The sequence below is a fragment of the Acromyrmex echinatior genome, chromosome 9, assembly GCF_024713525.1.
Source record: "Acromyrmex echinatior isolate Ae372 chromosome 9, ASM2471352v2, whole genome shotgun sequence".
NCBI classification, from domain to species: Eukaryota; Metazoa; Arthropoda; class Insecta; order Hymenoptera; family Formicidae; genus Acromyrmex; species Acromyrmex echinatior.
The window spans coordinates 11158477-11179016 of NC_141860.1; the positions used below are offsets into that span (position 1 = coordinate 11158477).

The 20540-nt window shown below is 45.1% G+C and overlaps 1 protein-coding gene across 4 annotated transcripts in view; it reads left to right on the forward strand.

Moving 5' to 3' along the window:
* The first annotated feature begins 1173 nt into the window (after positions 1 to 1173).
* dac (dachshund family transcription factor) overlaps positions 1174 to 20540 on the forward strand; it is a 197867-nt gene continuing 178500 nt past the window's right edge. The window contains exon 1 of one of the 4 annotated variants that reach the window (XM_011068151.2): positions 1174 to 3079. In XM_011068151.2, the coding sequence (XP_011066453.2) occupies positions 2277 to 3079 (803 nt within the window). In that variant the 5' untranslated portion in view covers positions 1174 to 2276. The remainder of the gene's footprint in view (positions 3080 to 20540) is intronic. The other 3 variants (XM_011068150.2, XM_011068148.2, XM_011068149.2) reach the window with 3 other exon arrangements.

The window sequence follows — 20540 nt, forward strand, 5'->3', positions numbered from 1 at the left end:
GGGCGAAGGCGCAAGGGGATGGCAGAGTAGGAGAGAGATCGCAAGGAAAGCGGAGTTACCTACAGAAGAAATAAGTGCGCGCGTGTAATGCTGATGGCGAATATGGTAGAGGAGATCTGAGGGAAGAGTAGAGAGGGTGGCGGAGAAGGTTGAGGTGGAGGAGGAGGAGGAGGAGGAGGAGGAGGAGGAGGAGGAGGAGGTGAAGGAGGAGGTAGAGAAGGGAGAGGAGCAGGGGCAGATAGAGGAGGAGTGGGCTCGCGCGGACGGCAGAAGGGTGAAGAAGGGAGGCAGTACGCGCGAAAGCGATCGATTCGAACGTTGGCGACATTCTTCGTCGTAGGGACAGGGAACAGTGGGAGAAAGAGGGAGAGAGATAGAGACACGGGCAGTACGTGTGTGCGCACGTGACGCAGAGGGGGATGACGAAAGAAGGAGATAAAGCGAGAAAGCAGAGAGGGCTGGCTGGTCGTACGAGAGAGCGGGAACTCGGAGAACGTGGAGGGTAGCGGGAGGCGAGGAGGGGCGGCAGACGAGAATAGTATCGGAAACATAGGAGAGAAAAATGAGTGAGAATCACATACGCGATTAACGCGACTCTCCGAAGAATCGAGAATGTGAAATGTGAGAAAACAACAGTACGGAATGAATTGAAAATAAAATAAAATAAAGAATTGTTGAAGGAGAAATCGGATGTGTAACGAAGTGAAGAAACCGCGATCGTACTGGAACGTATTGAAATGGCGTAGACAGCCGAAGAAAGAAGCAAGAGCAAGAGCAAGAGCCGAGAGACTTAGGAGACCGAGCGAGAACAATCAAGATGCCCGAGAGAGGAACAGCATGCGAAATAAGAGACAAGAGTGAAAGATATAAAAGCGGAGAGTGAGGCGAGGAGATATGTACGCGCGAGCGAGCGAGTCGAGGTGGAGGAAAGAGAGAACGTAAGACCTACAACGAAAGAAGACAAACCCGGTGAGGTAAAAGAAGAAATCCCCCCCACCATCGCGTCGCCAGTACGTTCCAGTCGTACTGTCCTCAGGCTCTCTGCGCGTCTGCGTCTGGTTGTCCCTCTGTGTTGGTAGCCCCCGGAACCGTCCTCACCGGCGTAGTCGTCGTCGTCTACCACGTCGGTGGCAGAGGTTGGCAAATAGTGGGGGACGCGGGGGGCGGGTGACCGAGCCGCCGCCACTCGGGGGAAGGTTCGAAAGGCGTAGACAGTGCGAGCCTGCCGTCCAATAGCGAGAACAGCCGCCCTGGTGGCTCCGCCAACCGGATAGTCGGTTGCGCGCACAGAACGCCCATCCTCCCCGTTTGTCGGGCTCCCACTGATGTTTTTATTTATTACATCTGTGACTGGGTAGGGAAATACTCCCGACTCGACCGAGAGAGCGTTTGCTACTTTGAGAACGAGCGACGCGCGTCCCTGCGAGTTACCGCGGCAGCCGCCTCCGTCGTCATCGTCGCCGTCGCTGCCGCCACCGTCGTCGTCGTCGTCGTTGCCGTTGCCGTTGCCGCCGCCGTCGCCGTCGCCGTCGTCCTCGCTGTCATCTCGTCGTCATTGACATCGTCACAATATCGTATTCACGGTTACGGTTCCCTCGTGCTCACGCGTTCTGTCGTTTAGAGCTCGGTGTTATCGCGATTCGCTTTTTGTTTTTTGTGACATGAAAGTATCATCGTCTTGAGCCAGTGAATAAGTTGCTAACGTCTCGCTGACGAACTCGGCGCGACAATTGTCGTCGTCGCTGTCTGCGCGATAACTTTTTGTCATCGTGTTGTCATCCTCGCTGTCGTTGTGTTATCATTGAGTTAAACATCTTCGCAATGGATCGGTGAAAATAAAATAAGTACGCGCTGAAAGTGGACTACAAAGTGGACTACAAGTTTGTTATGGACACAAAAGTTCATGTGTGTATGAAGACTGACAAAATCGTGCGGTCTGATTTGTGTAAAGACGCACGATCCACGACGTTTGTAGTGATAAGCGATACGTTCGAAGAACGTTAGTCGAGTGTAATTTTGAAAGATATCCTTCGAGTTTTTATCGAAGAGTTTATAACAATTCGCAAGGAGGATCACGAAAGAAACCAGCTTTAACATGCATTGAAACGATTCACGCTCGAGTCGTACCGATATTCGCCATCGGGCGAACACAGTGATACGGCGACGTGATCGACAGAGGCACGGAGCTTATCGCTGGCGAGAAGAGTGGCGTGCCGGAGTGTCTCGTCGTCTCTACAAGTCGTAGGAAGAACAGGGACGCGCGTTTCCGACCCTCCATGGACCACGGAGCGATGGACAGCTCTTCCGACCACAGCAGTCGTGCCAGTCCCGTAACCGGCAGTCCAAAACATCCTCACAGCCCGTCGACGCAGCAGAACCAACAGCAACAGCAGCAGCAGCAGCAACAGCTTCACGGCAGTCAACATCAACCACCGCCGTCTCATCAGCAATCGCACGGGCGTGATCAGATTCGCGATCATCCGCAGCAGCAACCGCAGCATCGCGGTGTACCGACACCGGGATCGCCCACGAGAGGTTCACCACCCCAGGGCCTTCCTCTGAGTCCACCGCCGTTGTCGGCCGGGGGCGGCCCCGGGGCACCACCGGGTATGGTGCCTCGTATGCCGGGTTTGCCGCCGCCGGGACTGGGACTGCTGGGCCAGCTCGGTGGTATGCTGAGCGGGCATCATGGCTCGCCGCTCGAATTAATGGCAGCTCATCACGCGGTTCTGCCACCAAGATCCTACAACAGTCCACCGCCGATTAGTACTAGCGATCCTACTGCCAACGAGTGCAAGTTGGTCGACTACCGTGGCCAAAAGGTCGCCGCGTTCATCATTGCTGGCGACACGATGCTGTGTCTGCCTCAGGCCTTCGAGCTGTTTCTCAAACACCTCGTGGGCGGCCTCCACACAGTCTACACGAAGCTCAAGCGACTGGATATCGTGCCGTTGGTGTGTAACGTTGAGCAGGTTAGGATTCTACGCGGTCTCGGAGCTATCCAACCCGGCGTCAATCGGTGCAAGCTGCTCAGCTGCAAGGACTTCGACATTCTTTACAGGGACTGCACCACGGCCAGGTAGGTCTGATTGAATTGATCCTCGGGGAGACGTGATAATAGGATTCTCTTATCTGTTCAATTCTTGTTCATCGATCGGATCGTTGCGATTCGCGAGCAGGCGAATTTCTAGATCAAGAAAAACTTGCGTCTGTCTAATTCGTGGCATTAAGTTTGTAGCTGTAGACAATCGACATGCTAAATATTTCGGATAAGAGAGAGAATAGGGGCTTTATTCTCGAAAAATATATGCACACAAAAATATCGTAGTATATGTTATGTGTATTATAGATTTTTATGCGATTGTGTAGGATTAAAAATATAGGCCTTCTCTCTTGAGAGATCGTGACTTAATTTCGACGAAACTAATTATTTTGATGTTGCCTCGTGGCGATCGTGTCATGTTTTGAACGTTTCTAAAAAAAAATCCTATCCATAATAGCGGTGAGTAGCAGCTGTTTGTCGACTGTTAGCCATAATTAATGCCAGTCCATTTCGATAACAAGATAAGGAGAATAAGATTCCGGAAATAACACTCACATACTGAGTACGTCTTAACGCGCTTCTTGGGCGCCGTTACTACGAACGGAAGCTACGATCCTCGCATACATTAATAACGCATGATGTCGCCGCTGGGCAGCACTTTATCTTCGCCCTGTACCTTGGCTTGGCTTTCACGCTACCAGTCCGCCAAAAAATACTTTAATTGTGTACCACCTACCGCTCCTTAAGACTTGATCATCGTCGAAAACAGCTCCTGGTGACCCTCAGGCCTTTTCGTATAGATAGTTCACGAGTGATCCTGATGCATCGTGAAATTGCTTCACGAAATTGCATTTTGTGGTTTGAAAGGAATGTCATTTCACGAATATAGCTTTATTCGCATTTAAGATAGTCACGCTAAAATGAGAGACATGCAGCTACTTTTAAAATAATATTTACGAAATGGAACAATCATTCGGTGAACCGTACGACAATCGAGAATTAAAATATCCGAGTCGTGTGGCAGCGGCACGTGCTCCTCGTTTCTAGGATTGTCACCGAGTTCCCGCGCCAACAGGTGTCCCTTTCACGGCAGTTTCTCTGAATGAATCGTCCCCGAATAGGGAGAGAAAGAGAGAATGTCGGGCGAGAGGAAGAGAGCCCGGTTGTACAAGCTCTCTCGCACCCCACCCACGAGGTAGACGACAGACGAAACGGAATGGTAAACGGAACGAGGGGATTTAAGGTCGTCAGAGAAAGTGTTGTCCTCTCTCGATGTCGTCTCCGTCAATCCGGATCATCCCATCGATCAACGTTTCGTTCTAGTCGATAGGCTCGACAATTTCATTCGATATACTCTCGACAAATTAATCACTTGCTATGTTTAATTGTCACGATATAATCGAGATTTTTCGGTATTAGCGGCGGGTCGCGAATTGCGTGGCAAATAGGCAATACTTATTCAGCGTGCGATGCGCAGTGGCAGTCACAACGGAAACGGATTCAACGCGACACGGAGAGAGAGAGAGAGGGACCGAGTGAGAGGGAACCGAGGGATATCCCGAGGGACAGAGTGAAAGAGCTAGAGAGATAGTCAGAAGGAGAGAGCGAGCGCGAGAGGTAGAAGGAGGAAGCTCGTAGGGATCGCAGGGATCCAAATAATCCCGAGTCGCAGTCACAGAACAGAGTTCCGCGAGCCGTCGGCTCGTGCGGGTCTCGTCTTTCCAGGCTACGTTTTGTCGTCTCGCTAGAGATTGCTCTTCCTCGCGATGTCAAATTCAAACTGTTCGCTCGATTTAAAAAATCGCCAGTTTTCCTCGATATTCTATTACATCTCTGTCCATTAGAAATTAATCTTACGTTTCCGCTTTCCGTTCACAAATAGTGTTATGATCTAGAAAATGAAGGCTTGTTCTCATTTCTTGAATAATTTTTTCTGATTTTGAAATTCTGTCTCTAAAGTATCATTTAGTGACATCTAAATTGGCATCTAATATCAAGAACAACATTTTCAATTCGTTGTTAGATAATCATACGTTTAGAAATATTTGTTGTATTAACGCGCATCGCGATGATGTAAAAAATTAAGCAACCTGGCTCTTGATTCTTTAGTTCGCTCTCAAAATTCTCAAAATTCTATTTCCACTGGTATTCCTACATTCTGATCGCAAAGAAACGAGATTGTAGAAAAGCGAAATGGCGATAGTGAAAAACAGGATGATCAAGTGGCTGCGACACGATCGTTTTGCGCAGTACGATCGCGTGTAACGTTGACGTCGTTACATTCTGATAATACACGGCAACGGTAGCGGCAGCAACACGGCGTGCACACGGCCGTGCCACGTCTACGACGAACGAAACCAACCACACACCCGCACGCGGACGATGTAATACGCGCGCGCATGCAGCACTTGCACACCTACGTAAAGCAGAGCGACTGCACGTCGACCCCGCGCCTCTTCTATCGGGCCAATGCAACAGCATGCGCCCAGAACCGCACCAATAATTCAGGGGGATTTTTCTTGCGGTTTACAGCGCGGCACCGGGTGCGTTGTTCCGTTCGGACGGCCCGTAGATACATAACCGATTGCGCCGGACGTGCCGTATTGCGTGCTCACGGGCAGCAATAGTGTTAAAAAGCGAGGAAAGCAGGCGACAACGACGAGTACAAAATATATAACGCCGTGAGAGAAAACGTGAGAGATTTCACTCGTGTTGGCACACGCGCGTTGGTACCGTGCTTGTATAACAAACGCACAACATGCGTTAAACTACGGGTGTAGGGTATGTTTAAATACCGCGTTATTTCTTATCGCGAGACTTCCTCTCCGTAGATGCCATCGTTCGAGCATGTCCTTAAAACGCGAATCCGAGACGGGAGGTCACTATCTGATCGAGAACGCCGACAGATATTCCTGTTACACGCTGAAAAGTAATCGACTGCGATAATTGCGCGCGTCGTATATCATGCATATAAGTCGATGCGAGCCCTACGATAATCGGCAAGAAAATAATAACGTGGCCGCGTTGTGCACAGTTAACGAGACGAGTCAATTATATTAATTAATTTGCCTAACTCGGTCGGACGAACGAAAGAACGATCGCCTCGCAAACTGCTTCTTCGGAATTGAGTCTCTAATTGGGAATTCGTGAAAAGAGGTCGCGTCTCGAGGAGACAAAGAGAGAGAGAGAGAGAGAGAGAGAGAGAAAGAGAGAGAGAGAAAGAAAAAAAAACGGACAAGACATACGGAGGGAAAAGGGACAATGCGTGGATTTTTCTTCATTCTTCCTTCTTCCTATCGAGCGCAGCGTTCAGTATACCTGATATAACAACAGCCAGTTGAAAATACGTGGGAGTGCGCGCGGCCCTGGACTATAATTCTATGCGCTATTAGCCGTTTAATTATAAAATTGTGCATAGATTAATTGGCTCCCGTAATGGCTCTAACAATGCACAGACATATTGTGAGAGAGCGAGAGACACAGGGGAGAGAGGTGGCAAAGGGGAGAGAGAAAGGAGGGGTATATAGAGAATAGAACCAATGAAAAGAGGGGTGAGGAGAGAGAGAGGGGGAGGGAGGGGGAGAGAGAGAGAGAGAGAGAGAGATGGCAGCAGAAAGCCGTTATTAATATTTATTTCCTCTGCTCGCTCCTCCCAGCTCCTGGTTGTTGCCGTGCGCCGATGCGTGGTTATAGGCTACGTAAGCTTTTAATATCTATGCGCTCGTGTTAACTGCACGAATACACAAATAGGGCTCGGTAAAGTCCTCGTATGAACGCGACTGTGCTCTCTCTCTCCGCGGCTATGCTCGGGAAGCGTCGCGATATTATTTGACGGACGTCTCGAAAAGGGATCGCTCGATTCTTTTGCTACAGCGACGTCGAGTGGAGAACTATCATCTCCTCTTCCCCCCTTCTTTCTCCGTCTCTCTTCCTCTTTCTTTCTCTCTGTATACGAACACGTATCTATCTGGTAATTGTATCGTTTACAGCAGCTGGCAGGCCTCTCGGCCTTTTTTCCCCGTTACGTATCCTGCACAGGGAATTGGGCCGCCAGCGTGATATTATAAAGGCTCGCATGACCCCATTGTTAGCATTACTTTTCATCGAGATATATACGCGTATGTTGTTGCCGCCGCACCGTTCCGTATGTACACGCGCTAGTACTCACCCACGACGTACATGAGCGAATGCGTGCGTGCGTGCGTGCGTGCGTGTCTCTCCATTAAATCTGCTTGTCGATTAATCCTATAACCGAAAACGAAGTCCACGCGTTTGCCGCTATATACTGTGCGTCAGTATCGTGAGAATAATTCAGGCAACTCCAATCGATGAAAACCGCGAGATGGATAAGCCTTGAACTTTATAATATATAGTAACAAAACACAGCCCCACTCTGGTCTTTTTTTTATTGATAAAAAGTGGGAACTATTCCACCTCGGAATTGGAAATTTCAAGTGCATCATAACGTATTCGGATGTTGGTTGTTATTGGTTATTTCATAGCTACCTATACAAGCTATTTAATGATACAGTCACGACATCAGTTTTTTGTTCATTTATTCATTTATTCGTCGGTTTAACAACTGTACGCTACAGTTGTTTATCGAGTTTGTTTAATTACTCGACGTCACTTTGAAGAGAAACCGGAGCGGTCTTCTCCATTTATAGAATCCTCACAGTCCTCGAAGCACGGCCAGCGGTCACTAATCTCTTCTTACAATCGTTCTTAATTTACGGAAATTAATTGAAAACACAAACCTGAGAGGGATGCTTTTCTTCCCAGCATCCGTCCTCCCCCAACCACGGTACCGTCCACCATCACCACCCAGCCTACTCCCGTGCTTCGCTCGTAATTCTCGGTAATTAATAATCTGCAACAAGTAATAATAAAGCCAGTAATCCGGCTGCGCGCGGCGCCGCGGCCGGGCAGCGTTCTTAATTCTAGATAATTAATGCAAAGACAAACAAGAAGGATTAAAACCGAGAGCTACCCACCCACCCACTCATCTTACTCTTTCTCTCGTTGTTTCTCCCTCTTTTTAACGCCGCTGTTCGCTTGTACAATGCTTACAAAGATGGCCGACCGATGTAGCGATGCGAGGTATACGCAATTTTTAAGTCTTTTATTTTTTTCCGCTCTTCACAAAACTTACAATGTTTAAAACACGCGCAATTATGTTATATGTTGTCTAAATTTAATTCGAAATATTCAATTATCACTCTTTCGGTATTGAACGGATCGCTAGGCGTCTGATTACAGAATGCTGCTGATTCTAATTGCGCAATTCGAAATAATTAAGGAGGGCGTTAATTTGCATTCAGGCAGAGAGAGAGAGAGAGAGAGAGAGAGAGAGAGGAGTATGTATTGGCTGCGCGTGTAACGATAAAGTCACAATATTATTATCACGATCTGCATCGTCTGCCGACTGTCTGCATGCGGCAAGATGAGATCGTTTCTCGAGGACGGACGATGGGAACCCGCGTACGATACGTCCAGAAAGGAGACGAGAGCCAGGAGAGAGCAGGATGCGAGCGGGCCCATGGCTATAATCACGGGGCCTTGATGGTGAGATACAAATGCAAGTCATCGAGGCCCCGTATTGTATCGCAATGGCGCCAGGCTCCCGTTCCGCGTTTCCCTTTCGGCGTTCCTCGATACGTTCTTCTATCATGCCGTGCGCTCGACGGAACCTGAGAAAGGTTCCCAATTTAGAGCGTTAAATACGCGACTGTTGCGCCGATACAGCGTTGGTATTTTGTATTTCCTGCCGTGCCGTTAACGTGTAGCCCATCACGATGGATCGATGGATACGGTTTGATTCAACTGCGAAGTTAATTTCTCCCGTCGTTTCTCGTATTATTATACAAGACAAATCAATTTTTTTCGTAGGACGATGATTTGCACGCATTATTTCGAAATATATATATATATATATTATATACAATTTTAGCAATATCGATTTTTTAATATTTTTACATTGTTGGAAAATTTGTGTGAAATTTAACGCATTTCACGTGTCCCAGACGATTCACTCAAATTTTTGTGTTAATTTAACAAAAAGATGAAGATGTTAGAAAGTAACATAGATATGTAAAAAAAATTAAAGATATGTAAATAAAATAGTAATACTAACACACATTTGTAAGCAAGCTGTGGAAACATTTTTCTTCAGTATAATTAACATTTATGATATGTTAAATTAATACACATTTTATTCATTCATCTTAGAATTTACGTTTTAAAACACATGATTTTTATGTTATTGGTTCATTTATTTGTAAATTATGTTCTTTAATACTAAGAATTATTGAAGATTAATTTAATACAAAATCTTTGTATGAAAGTAAATAATCTTTGTATAAAAATAACATAATCGGATTGTGAATTAATACTCGAATGTCAAAAATTCAATACAAAATTTTAACAAAGACGTGGATCGTTTCCAATACAAATATAACATATTTTTTTACTATTTTATTCTGTAGATATTATATAAAAGAGACAAATGCAGGTTCAACTATCTTCTAAGAATTCTTCTTTAAATAATTTTAATGTATAATACATCACCTGATGATCGAATGTAGGCTATGGCATTCGATTCTTGTAAATTTTATCTTGAAAAATCACAATAAGATTTTTCTGTGCAAATCGATTCTCGAGACAGACGGCTAAATTAACGGCGTTTTGACCGGAACGTTGATGAAAATGTTCGAGTTGCGTCACATATTTTTAACATTGGCCCTCGCATCACATCGCAGGAGCCGAAAAATCGATTGTTTCTGCGCGAGCCAGTGACCTACATTAAAACAGCTGATTGTAGTAGCGGTACACACGAGTCCCATTTTCATTGTTTCCCCTCGTTGCGATGCCACCCTCGTAAAGAACTATCCCCAAGAGCGCATCTTTCTCACTCGTCCGATAGGCCGGTGAAACCTAGCAACAACTCACCGAGCGAAACAAGGGGTTCTTAATCCTTCTCTGTTTTTATCGTTATCCCAGATTGGAATCGTTCCTGTCAAGCGAAGTACGCGAATATTCATTACACGTAGCAATAATGCGAACATAAATTCGTAAATAATTCAAGCGAATAGATTGATTAATTGACATAGATCGGGAAATCTCTTGAAAATCTCCCCTCTGTCTCAGGGAGAACGGTTAGGTATACATATATTTCATTATAAATGATGGAACGGACTGAAAGACTTGAAGAGAAAGGTTTACACGAAGTAATAAATGTATAGATCGCGATAAAGCGAAATTTTCTTTATCCAATCGATATTGTCTTATGGATTATTCCTTTATGCTATCGTGTCTCGTATTACGGAAAACATTCGACGCGGCCAGCTCTTAACCATCTCCCTTGGGAGACACGTTTAAGAATCTCGCGTTTATACATGCAATCGCGTGTTCACGTCGAGTAAGCCGTGCCTCGATAGTAGCCGGGTCTCGTCGTGGACGTGTCGTGCTACCGGCGCGCTCGGGTCCGTAAATCCTTTACGGCAACAATTTTATGCGGCCGCAGATTTAACGGAATCGATATCCGAGGGTCAGTACGAATCCTACCTCGACTATATTGCTTTCTTATTATCGTAATCGCTCATATCCGATAGTGGAGATTCGCATTAGACGATTAAGTTTCTTCTGCGTCTTTTTATTCCGTGCCTCTGTGTTTGTTTGCATACCTTAGATCCAGACGAGTTATTAGGGAGTTTTTGCAATACCGTTTATCCAGATATATACTATGAATAAAGTTCGTTAAGTCACGTTATACTTTTCTTAATTAGTTGTTGTGTAGAAAAAGATAATCTTATTCACCGTATCCTGGATTCACGTTATTGCAAAAACTCTCTATTATCTTCACGATCGTTATTTACAATGTCATTCGTGAAAAGATAAACTGCTTGTCTCGTCTTGATCATTCGAATGTTGAAATACATTGAGGAAATACCTTTATCGCAGTTTGTTTCGCACGGTAATAAAATATATATATATATATATAAAATTTATGAATGATTGATTAGCCGGAATGATACGGGGAACATTTCGTAAATATTCCAATGAGATACACGTTGCTCAAATTATTATTATTATTTACTATTAAGTAACAAATATCAACTTTCAACTAGAAATATCAAATTTCAACTAGATAATTACGTGTTTGCTGATATATATTTTCTTGTAAGCGTAGAATTGCTAAATGTATATACGACGCAAGAGAGCTTAATTTGCAAAAATGTCGCCGCGTTGGTCGGTGGCGTTGCGTAATTGCCACAATTATGCATCACCCCGGTAATATCGCTGTGGCATTATAATCGTCGTCGTCTTACGTCGGAATGCTGTAGTCGAATAAATTTCAAGTTTTCGTCGGCAATGGTCGGTGGAACGGTCAGCTGTATGCAAACTGCACGAAAGGCGCCCTTTCCGTCTCTCGCGAGGCGGCCTGTCACAACGATACTCGGTAATTTCGAGTGATTCGTGGACGACGTCAGCGAGCATATCGCACCCCTTTCGCGAGAGGGGTCCTTCGTGTGCACGCTAGCCACTCCAACTCGTTACACACGGTAATTAAACGACGCACGAGACCACCCGAGAAGCTAGGTGGCAGTTAGAACTTGGGCGTTTAAGAGAAATCAAGTCGTTGTTAGAACTCGTACGCTCGTCTTGCAATTATATATATATATATATATGTGTATGTGCTTATTCGGATCGATTGCGCAAACGTCGCGATTAGCATCGTATAGAGTAGTCTGTAATTTACTTTCTTCGTTTGTTACGATCGCGAGTATACGACGTGTGAAGGTGTGGTCTCAAAACGTCTTGGTGCCGCGCGATGGCACGATGCATGGCGCCGAAGTCGCGATTGTTTGCGACTTTGCCGAGGCGAAATCGGTGCCGATCGTGGAGGCAGCGAGCAGCTCGAGTCAAACCGTCTGTTTGGCTCGCGTGCCGCTGAGTTTGGCGCAACGTCGCGCGTCAATCAAAATCGGGCTCTCGGGTAGCTGCTCCTATAGTAATGATCCCTACACTCGATGTCGAGTCGATCTTACGTACATGGACGCCTGATAGCCCCTGTGATATACCCTTGAAGGGTGCCCAGGCTGCGAGTCGTCAGCCCAGTCAGCCCAGTCAGCCAACTCGACCGGCGTTTGCCGGTTTGTCGGGCGAACGGGCGAGGAGCCATCTTTGCACGCGTGCGGTCCGCTCGCGTGATGCACGCATGCCACCTCTCCTCCTTGCTATTCCGCTCCTTGTTCCTCTGTGGGGCCCATTGTCTCTAGTTTTCTCTCTCTCTCTCTCTCTCAGTTCTATGTACGTCTTCCGGCGATCGCGGATGTTTCAGTTTTACGCGCGTTTACGCACTTTTCCCTTTCGCGCACAGTTACGGATATAGGCTTACGGGATAAATACCGCGTGACTAGGAGATATCGATCGAGTGAGTTACGCGAGAATCCATAGTGAGGCAAGTTAGTGCCTCTAGGTTCTTCTTGATAGTCTTCGTGGTTGTTGATGATGATGATGCAGGAGAGAGCGAGATGGAAAAGGAAGGCAGAATCACCGCCGATAACTATTATCGATCGTTATGTGCGAACCCAGATTGGATAGTGATTCATTTATCTAACAATAAGTTGTGCGCACGATTTGCGTACTTACGGTTCTATTTGAGGATTCGTCGATTGAAAATCGGATATCTTTAGGGCGAGGAAAAACGGGCGATAGCGTGTTAAGTACGTTCTAAAATACGAGCGGTAATGTACACGATTGTTATCGTGGATCGCGGTAGGTTTTGCGATCTTGCGATATCGCGTAAGCAAGGATATTTATATTCTAAATCAACGGGCTATTAAGTTAGGGCAGAAATATATGCATTCGACAGTCGCGACTCGAGTTGTTTTGTCCGAATCGTTTTTGGCATCAGCCGAAATTGCCCTTTCATTAACACGGCATCGCGATCTCGGAGAGCCCGGCGAAGGAAACCGGCTCTAAACCGGCACGCCATTTCTGGTGCAATCTCGTGGAGTGAATCATCCGATTTCATCTTCCTTCTTCCTCTCTCTCTCTGCGATCTAGGCGATCTCGACGAGATTGGCGAAAGAGGTGGGGCGATCTCCGCGTGCATATACTCCTAATTCAAGCATAACAGCATGCAAATATAATACAAAACGATTCGGTCTACGACCTCTTCGATGATGACTGAAAAAAAAAAAAAACGAATGGCGATCCTCCAGCCACTTCCATCTTATAACGAATTCGATTGGATGCACTCAATGCACATGCACCGGTGCACATTAAAGCCTTTGTACACAAATTGTAAAAATGTGTGTTTAATATAAATATAAAAACAAATTAAACCATGAAATTTTCAACATTTTATTGTGCTGTTAAACAAAAGCTGTACATTATAATTCGAAATATTTTACTTTTACGCAGATTAAATCAGTGTATAACGGCTTTAATATGCACTAGTGCATACTAGTGCATCCAACCGAATTCGCTGTTAGATCTTTTTTGCTATTTAAGCTTCTGCAATCGGGCTCTCTTCAAAGAACTCACTAATGATTGTTGGATCATCTTTTTTTGCCACTTAAGCTAAACCTAATTTTTAATCTTGATCGGCGATTGTATGTGTACGACGGATTTCTTATGCGCCAAAAAGTCTTTAATACGCTCGACGAAAAAGTTACATTTTAATTTACATTTTCCATTGCAGGGTCTCATAGATTACTTCTCATCGTCGGTCATGTTAACGTGGTCGTAGTGTAACGCGCAATCTTTTAATTCGCTCGCTGTGTATGCCGCGCGTACTCGAGATAACGATGAATAATATGTAATTATATCATTGTTCGGAATTAGCTGCCAGCCGTTGTTGTTACACACAGTTCGGGGGCCCGTGAACGAGCAGCCGAGGTGTTATTAGCGCTTGACATTGATACATCCGACTACGTTGTATTCGCAGTGGCGTGGATATCGCGTTATCTGCTCCGATATATTTGATCGGTTCACCGATCGCGTTGGCGACGATTCCGTAGGCAGGTGCTCGCTGTATTTGTCGCTTTGACGAGGGACCCGAGCGATAAGCGTGAATTAATTAAGGCGGATGCAGCAGCGAATGATAGGGAGTTAAGAAAGAATTTTAATAACTTTGCCTGAGAGTGAAAGGATATTATTATATTTTGGAGGTTATATAAACCGTGAGTTTATTAAAAAAAAAAAAAAGAAAAAAAAAGAGAAAATAAATTTCAGGTTATTATTAATTCATAGCTCAGATAGCACAGAGAGTTTCATTCAGAAATAATTAAAAAAGAATTCGATCGTATATCATCAATTCTGAATTCATTTTTGGATGCAAAAAGAATTCTTTTCAGAACTTTTTTCGAGAAAAGAATTCTTTTGCATTTGAAAATAAATTCAGAAATGATGACATACGGTTGAACTTCTTTTCAACTCTCTGTGCTATCTAGAAGCGGATATCAATAATCAATATTAATAATGTTAATATCAAGAATAGTCGAGGATAATTTTCGATTGAAGTAGAATCGAACAAAACGGTCTGTTCGCTGAGAATCTTGACTGTTGCGCACGGCGAGTGTATCCATGAGCGAACATAGGCATGTAATTACGCGGGATTCTGGCTCTCGAAAGCGTTCGCTATTTATCAACGTCGCTCGTTATGGCGTCTTCTCAGGGCAGAGCTATCCGGCAAAAGCGGAGAAAACGTTCAACGATCGCGGATGGCGTTCGGTTCGGTTTAATTGTCAAACTCGAGAACGTTCGCCAAATCGAAATGGCATTTACGTCTTTATCGATCGTTGAAAAATCCAAGTGCATTAAACGATTTAATCTCTAATGGCGTTACGGTATATGATATACATATGTACCGCAGACAAGAAGCGAGGATCGAACCGCATCGCGTTGCGAATAAATTATAGGATGATTGTGCACGATCGTGACGTTTTGCAAGAAAAGTTATAGCCCGTAGGCCGTTGAAATTGCTTCAATTACTAACTTTACGTTTTCCAACGTGCCTCGCGATCGTACGTTCGATCGCGATAAGAACGCGCCGCCGATTTCTTTTCGAATCGTCCCGCTGACGATCCGAAGCGTCGAGAGTATTTCGCCGTGCGCGTACATACCGGAATGCGAGAAGACAGCGGTGGGGGCGGCGGTGTCTCGGGCGATTATTATCGCCTGACACAGGCCATAAAGTACATTTTAATTCGCGCACATCGCGCGAGATAAGACCGGCCTAGACTAGCTAACCGAGCACTGTGCGTGCTTGGGTACGTATCGAGAGAAGGGTGTACGTATCGTACGATATACGTAGACCGGGCAATCGTGGGACAATCAGACTTGCAAAAACGGGACTTAATTGGGCCTTTAATCGTGGCGGAATGATGATTAATCGCAGAAGAGTCTTGGGCGTAATCTGGGGTACTACGGGGTACTCGAAAACGGGCCGCAAGATAAATCGCAGATTTATCGTCCTCATGGCGAGAGAATACCGGCTACGTGTACGCCAGAAAACGATTGTAACTTAAACACCTGCGAGCCTCGCGTGTAATATCGCTGAATTATTTATCTATCGACAGATGATAGATACCCGTACTCCTGCGAGATGCGAGAAGAACCGTATCGACGATGGACGCGCGCGCGCGCGCGCGCGCGTTTAAACGTATCCAACGTGTGTTGCCGTTAACTTAATACGCGGTTTCGTCCGTAACCACATGTACAATATATGAACGTATACCCGGCTCCTCGTTGACTCGATCGTATCTCACGCCGCTAGAGAGTTTAGACAACCGTTGCCCGCGGAAATATCAGCATTGTATAAACTTGATCCCGCATGTTGGGGGATTCTATACACGCGATGTATTACGGGAATCTTCTGCTCGGCCAATTTCGGATATGAGGCTAAAGAAAGCAGACGCAGAAATAGGAGAACGGGAGAATTCCGTTCCGTTCGTCCGTCTATCCGTCGTCGCTCGAGAGAACGAGCGGTTTTGTTGGCGCGGATATTTTGTTGCTTACTCTTATTCTTCTCTTCTTCTCCCTTGACCGCGGTACTCTAAGACCCTACCATCTGCCTCTTTTTCCCGCGTTCGTTGCCCTTTTTCTCGTTTTCGTTTCTCGCCGCGTACGTAGATACTTCAGTGTATCATGTAATATTTTGCAAGGTATCTAAGATTACAGTATTAAGGAAAATCGACCGAGAAACGTTTAACGCAGATGGTTAAACGAAGATGGTTTTGACGCTTAATAATATTTTTGTGTGAATTTTTCCAATTCATGGAAATTGCGCACCGATTATTTGTCGGTCTTGTAACACAATTCTAAACTGAAGCTGGATTACGTAATTACAAATTAAATTTTCAAAGAATTTAATATTACTGAGGTGTGTGTCGGTGTGATATTTTTCGTGATAAATTTTTTAAACAGTAAAAACATTTGTGTATAGAAAACGGTCCACTTCAGTTCTTGTTAAAATTTTTTGTTGAACATATTCAAATATTAATTCAATACAATGTGATTATGTCACTTAAATATTTTGTGTTTTAAATCAATATTCAATATGTCTTAGCTTCAGAATGACACAATTTAATTTTTAGTGAACAAATAACAAAAATAATGTGTTTTAAATACTAAGACGAATGAATAAAATACGTTTAATATATAAAAGTTAATTTTACTGAAAAAAATGCTTCGACAGTTTGCTTACAAATTCCAGTGATACGTTTTTGTGTTACTCTTTTTTTACACAATATTTATATTACTTTATAACATATTGAAAAAGAGTGGACCGTTTGGAACGTGAAATGTATTAAATTTAACACAAATTTTCTAACAATGTTTGCAAAGATACTTATTAACATCGGTAATATTAAATTGCTCGTTAATTAATTCGTGATATTACGTGATCCAGTTTCAGTTAAGGATTGTGTGTCAAGATCATCAAATAATCGGCGTATAGTTTGTTTGAATTGTAAAATATAATCAAACAATAATATTATTAGATTCACTTTGAATCGGCTCTCTGTGCTTAATTGTGTTGTATTTAAGATTAATGAGAATAATATAGCACGAAATTATTTCAATTTTACAAATCTTTCAATCTATAATTGAAACATGAAAAAATTGTATATTCATGTTGACACGCGTCGAATGTTTTCGGAGGTCGATTTCATTAAAATCGAACGATCTCGCGATCGACATCCTGCTTCCGGTGAACCTGTGATGGCGTGACGACGCCGAGGATACGACGCATGGCGCAACTATATATTCCATTCCCTTAAGAAAGTTCGCAAACGAGCTGCCGTTAATGAGGCGATATTTCAGTTTTTGAATAACTGACCTAGCCCGGGAGAGAGAGAGAGAGAGAGAGAGCCCAGGATACACGTCGAACCGGTTCCGAGAGCAGTCTCGGCCGCGTCTACCCGTGGAAACATATGTCTCAGCGACGCGACTTCCCCCCTCATCGGCCTTTGTCCGGCGTATTGTACGCGCGACCGCTCGCGCGCTTGTTCCCGATTTTATCGGCTTGGTGCTCATAATTCGCGCGTTGCATGCGTATCTACTCATCTGCAGGCCTGAGTCCTCCGCGCACCTATGCGCAGCCTTTCCCCTTTTTTCGCCATTGCTTTTATCGGCCGCGCGTACATAGTATATATATATTGTATACTGTACGTATATATACGCGCATACATCATCCGGTCGATTCGGTACCTAATGGCCGTTTCAGTCTCGGACGTGTACCCTACGCTTCGATCGTCTCCTCCCTGGCCGCGAAGTTTCCTTGTCAAATCTCCTTTTTTCCCGCGTATCGCGCATGATATGTGCAACGAGAGCGCGCGCACGAGTGCACGCGGTTTACCGTTCTCGGCGAAACATATTTCTTTCTTTCTATCTTTTTTTTTTTTTTTTTTTCTTTCACCTGTAAATACCTTCGCGCCGCGCGAAATCGACTTGAAGATCGAGGATCGATCTTGGCGAGGCGAGGACATGCTTTTTTTCGTTCCGAATCACCGATCGTTTCTCATGTTAATAGACGTTTCATCGGCCGGACGAGGCCGAGAGGTTGTTCTTTGCTTCGCGACGAAAGGTCTGAAGTCTGAACAAGTGGCGGGAGGGTGCTAGGTCGATCGAACGAGGCTCCTTCGGGCAAACAAGAAGCCGTTGCTGCGGCTGCCGTTTGGTGTATACGCAACATAGTAGCGTGGAGAATGGAAAGAAGAAAGGCTAGGCCGTATCGGGTATTAAGAGAAAGAGAAGGATAGAAAAAAAAAAGAAAGAGAACGAACGAGATCGCCGATCGAGGGACACGGGCGAAAGAGATTCACTGCCGATCAGATATCGACGAATCGAAATGAAAACCAAACAAGCCCACCTCCCGCCAATCCAATCCCACCCGTCCTCGCGCCGCCGCGCCTCGCTCCATCGATAATTGATAGAATAAATTAAATCATTTGTCTTGGTGGGAAATTAAAAAGGTAATTTATATACGGATAGTCGGGGCGTACCTGACTGAGCCTCGCTCGAGAGAGGAAGTAAGAGAGAGAGAGAGAGAGAGAGAGAGAGAGAGAGAGAGGCGAGCTACACCTACACACGTGGATTCGCGTTCGTTTCCTCGTGGCGCATTAGATGCGCGAAGGAGACGATCCCGGGATGCATCATTTCGGAATTACCTAGCGCACCGCATGAGAAGGAGAGGCAAAAATCTGAGACAGAGTGCGTAGGTATATATGCGAAGGGTAAAAGGGTGGGGGATAAGAAAAGAGCGGGAACTATACGCGGTGGGTGAATCGTTTTGTTTTTGGCTCTTTCGTCTTTCGATTTATTCCTCGCTGATGAATCAGGTGTGGCTTTTTCTCTTTCTCTCTCGACCGAGGGCGAGATTACTTTTGTGGGCGGGTCGCTTTCTGTCAGTGCCTCCGAGGTTACATCCAGGTATATTCAGAGAGGGAGAGAGAGAAAAAAAAAAGAGAATCTCGCGCTAACGTTCGGCCTGTCTCTCTACGTGAGCAATTCTTGCGCTCCCGAGTTCTTCTCTCAGCTTGTCTTCCTGATTTGATGTAAATTGGAACACGAGAGTAGTGGATGGTACTCTCTGTGATATTCTCTCGCGCGATCGGATACTTCCATTTGCACGAGTGTATCAATTTCTAACATTGTATTTTTACGAATATAATATCTCATATGGGATATCAGTTTCTTTTCGCGTGGCGTCGATCTGTCGCAAGCTGAAAATATCTCTCTATCGCCTCGACAACGACTGCGCGCTAGAGTTGACGTATAAAAATATTTGTTATCATTTTAAATTGAAGATTTTAACATACGATGAAAACTCGACAAGATGCGTATCGAAAGGTTAACGAGAGGTCAGCAAATGAATTTCTTTGCGTTTAGAATCCGCGCGATGCGGATCGCCTATTGAGAAGAAATAAATCTACAGTACAACGAGGTCGTAAAATGTCCGGGTACCTACGGAGGCGGTCTCGGCGCGAGCTCACGTGTTTGAAATTACAATAAATATTAGGCGCCAATTAGCAGGGATGTTTTCACAGATGATACGCGCGCCTGATATATACCAGCCGTATGTGTACGGCTATACGTGATATTCCATAAGAGGAGGGAGGGGAATCGTACCGACGCCATGCCATGATCGTCATCGTCATTACCACCGTCATCGTTTTCAGCGGACCAACATCGAGCGCGGCGCCTCTGACGATATTGGTTTAGGCGCATCACTCCCCGCGATTGCTAATAAATAACGAGAGGAACTTGCCGAGCGTCGAGACGAACAAGAGTGAGCAAGAGTGAGGGAGGGAGGGAGGGAGGGGGAGAGAAGCGATTGCTCGGCTTTAAGGAAGAGAAGGAAGGGCTCTGCGGCGGGTCCGGGATACGTGTAAGGAAGAGAACGAGGAGGGCCCTACTTTGACGGGCCGATGGTCGGCCATGGCCCGACCGTCTGTTTTCTCAGGCAACAACAGAAAACGAAATATATGCGCGCGAAACGCAACACGCTCTCTTCCTCTCTCGCTTCCTTCCCCGCTTTCCTCTCGGATCTCTTCCTACTTTACTTCATTCTGCGCTCTCTCTGCTCCCTGTCTATCCACCACGTCGCCGTCTCGTCTCCGTCTTACCTTCCCTACCGCTCTATTGGGATGCAAAGCGCGAACAGTGTCGGTCGTTAAATTTGTTTTCAGCCGGGAATGACTGGGAGGCGATAGACCGTCGTCATCGTGGAATGATATCTTGTATGCGTTATTTCTTGATTATTTAATATTAATATTAATTACATATATATTATAATATTATACAAATAATAATTATAAATGTGCCCTATTAATGCGATAAATGATATAAAGCTACTCCGTAGCTTAAATTAATATACGCTAATTAACACACCTATAATTAATATACATGATCTACGGTTCTTAGTCGTTTGAAGAATCTTGTTGGATAATCTCTTGATATATGTAAACGATGATACGTGGACAGGTGA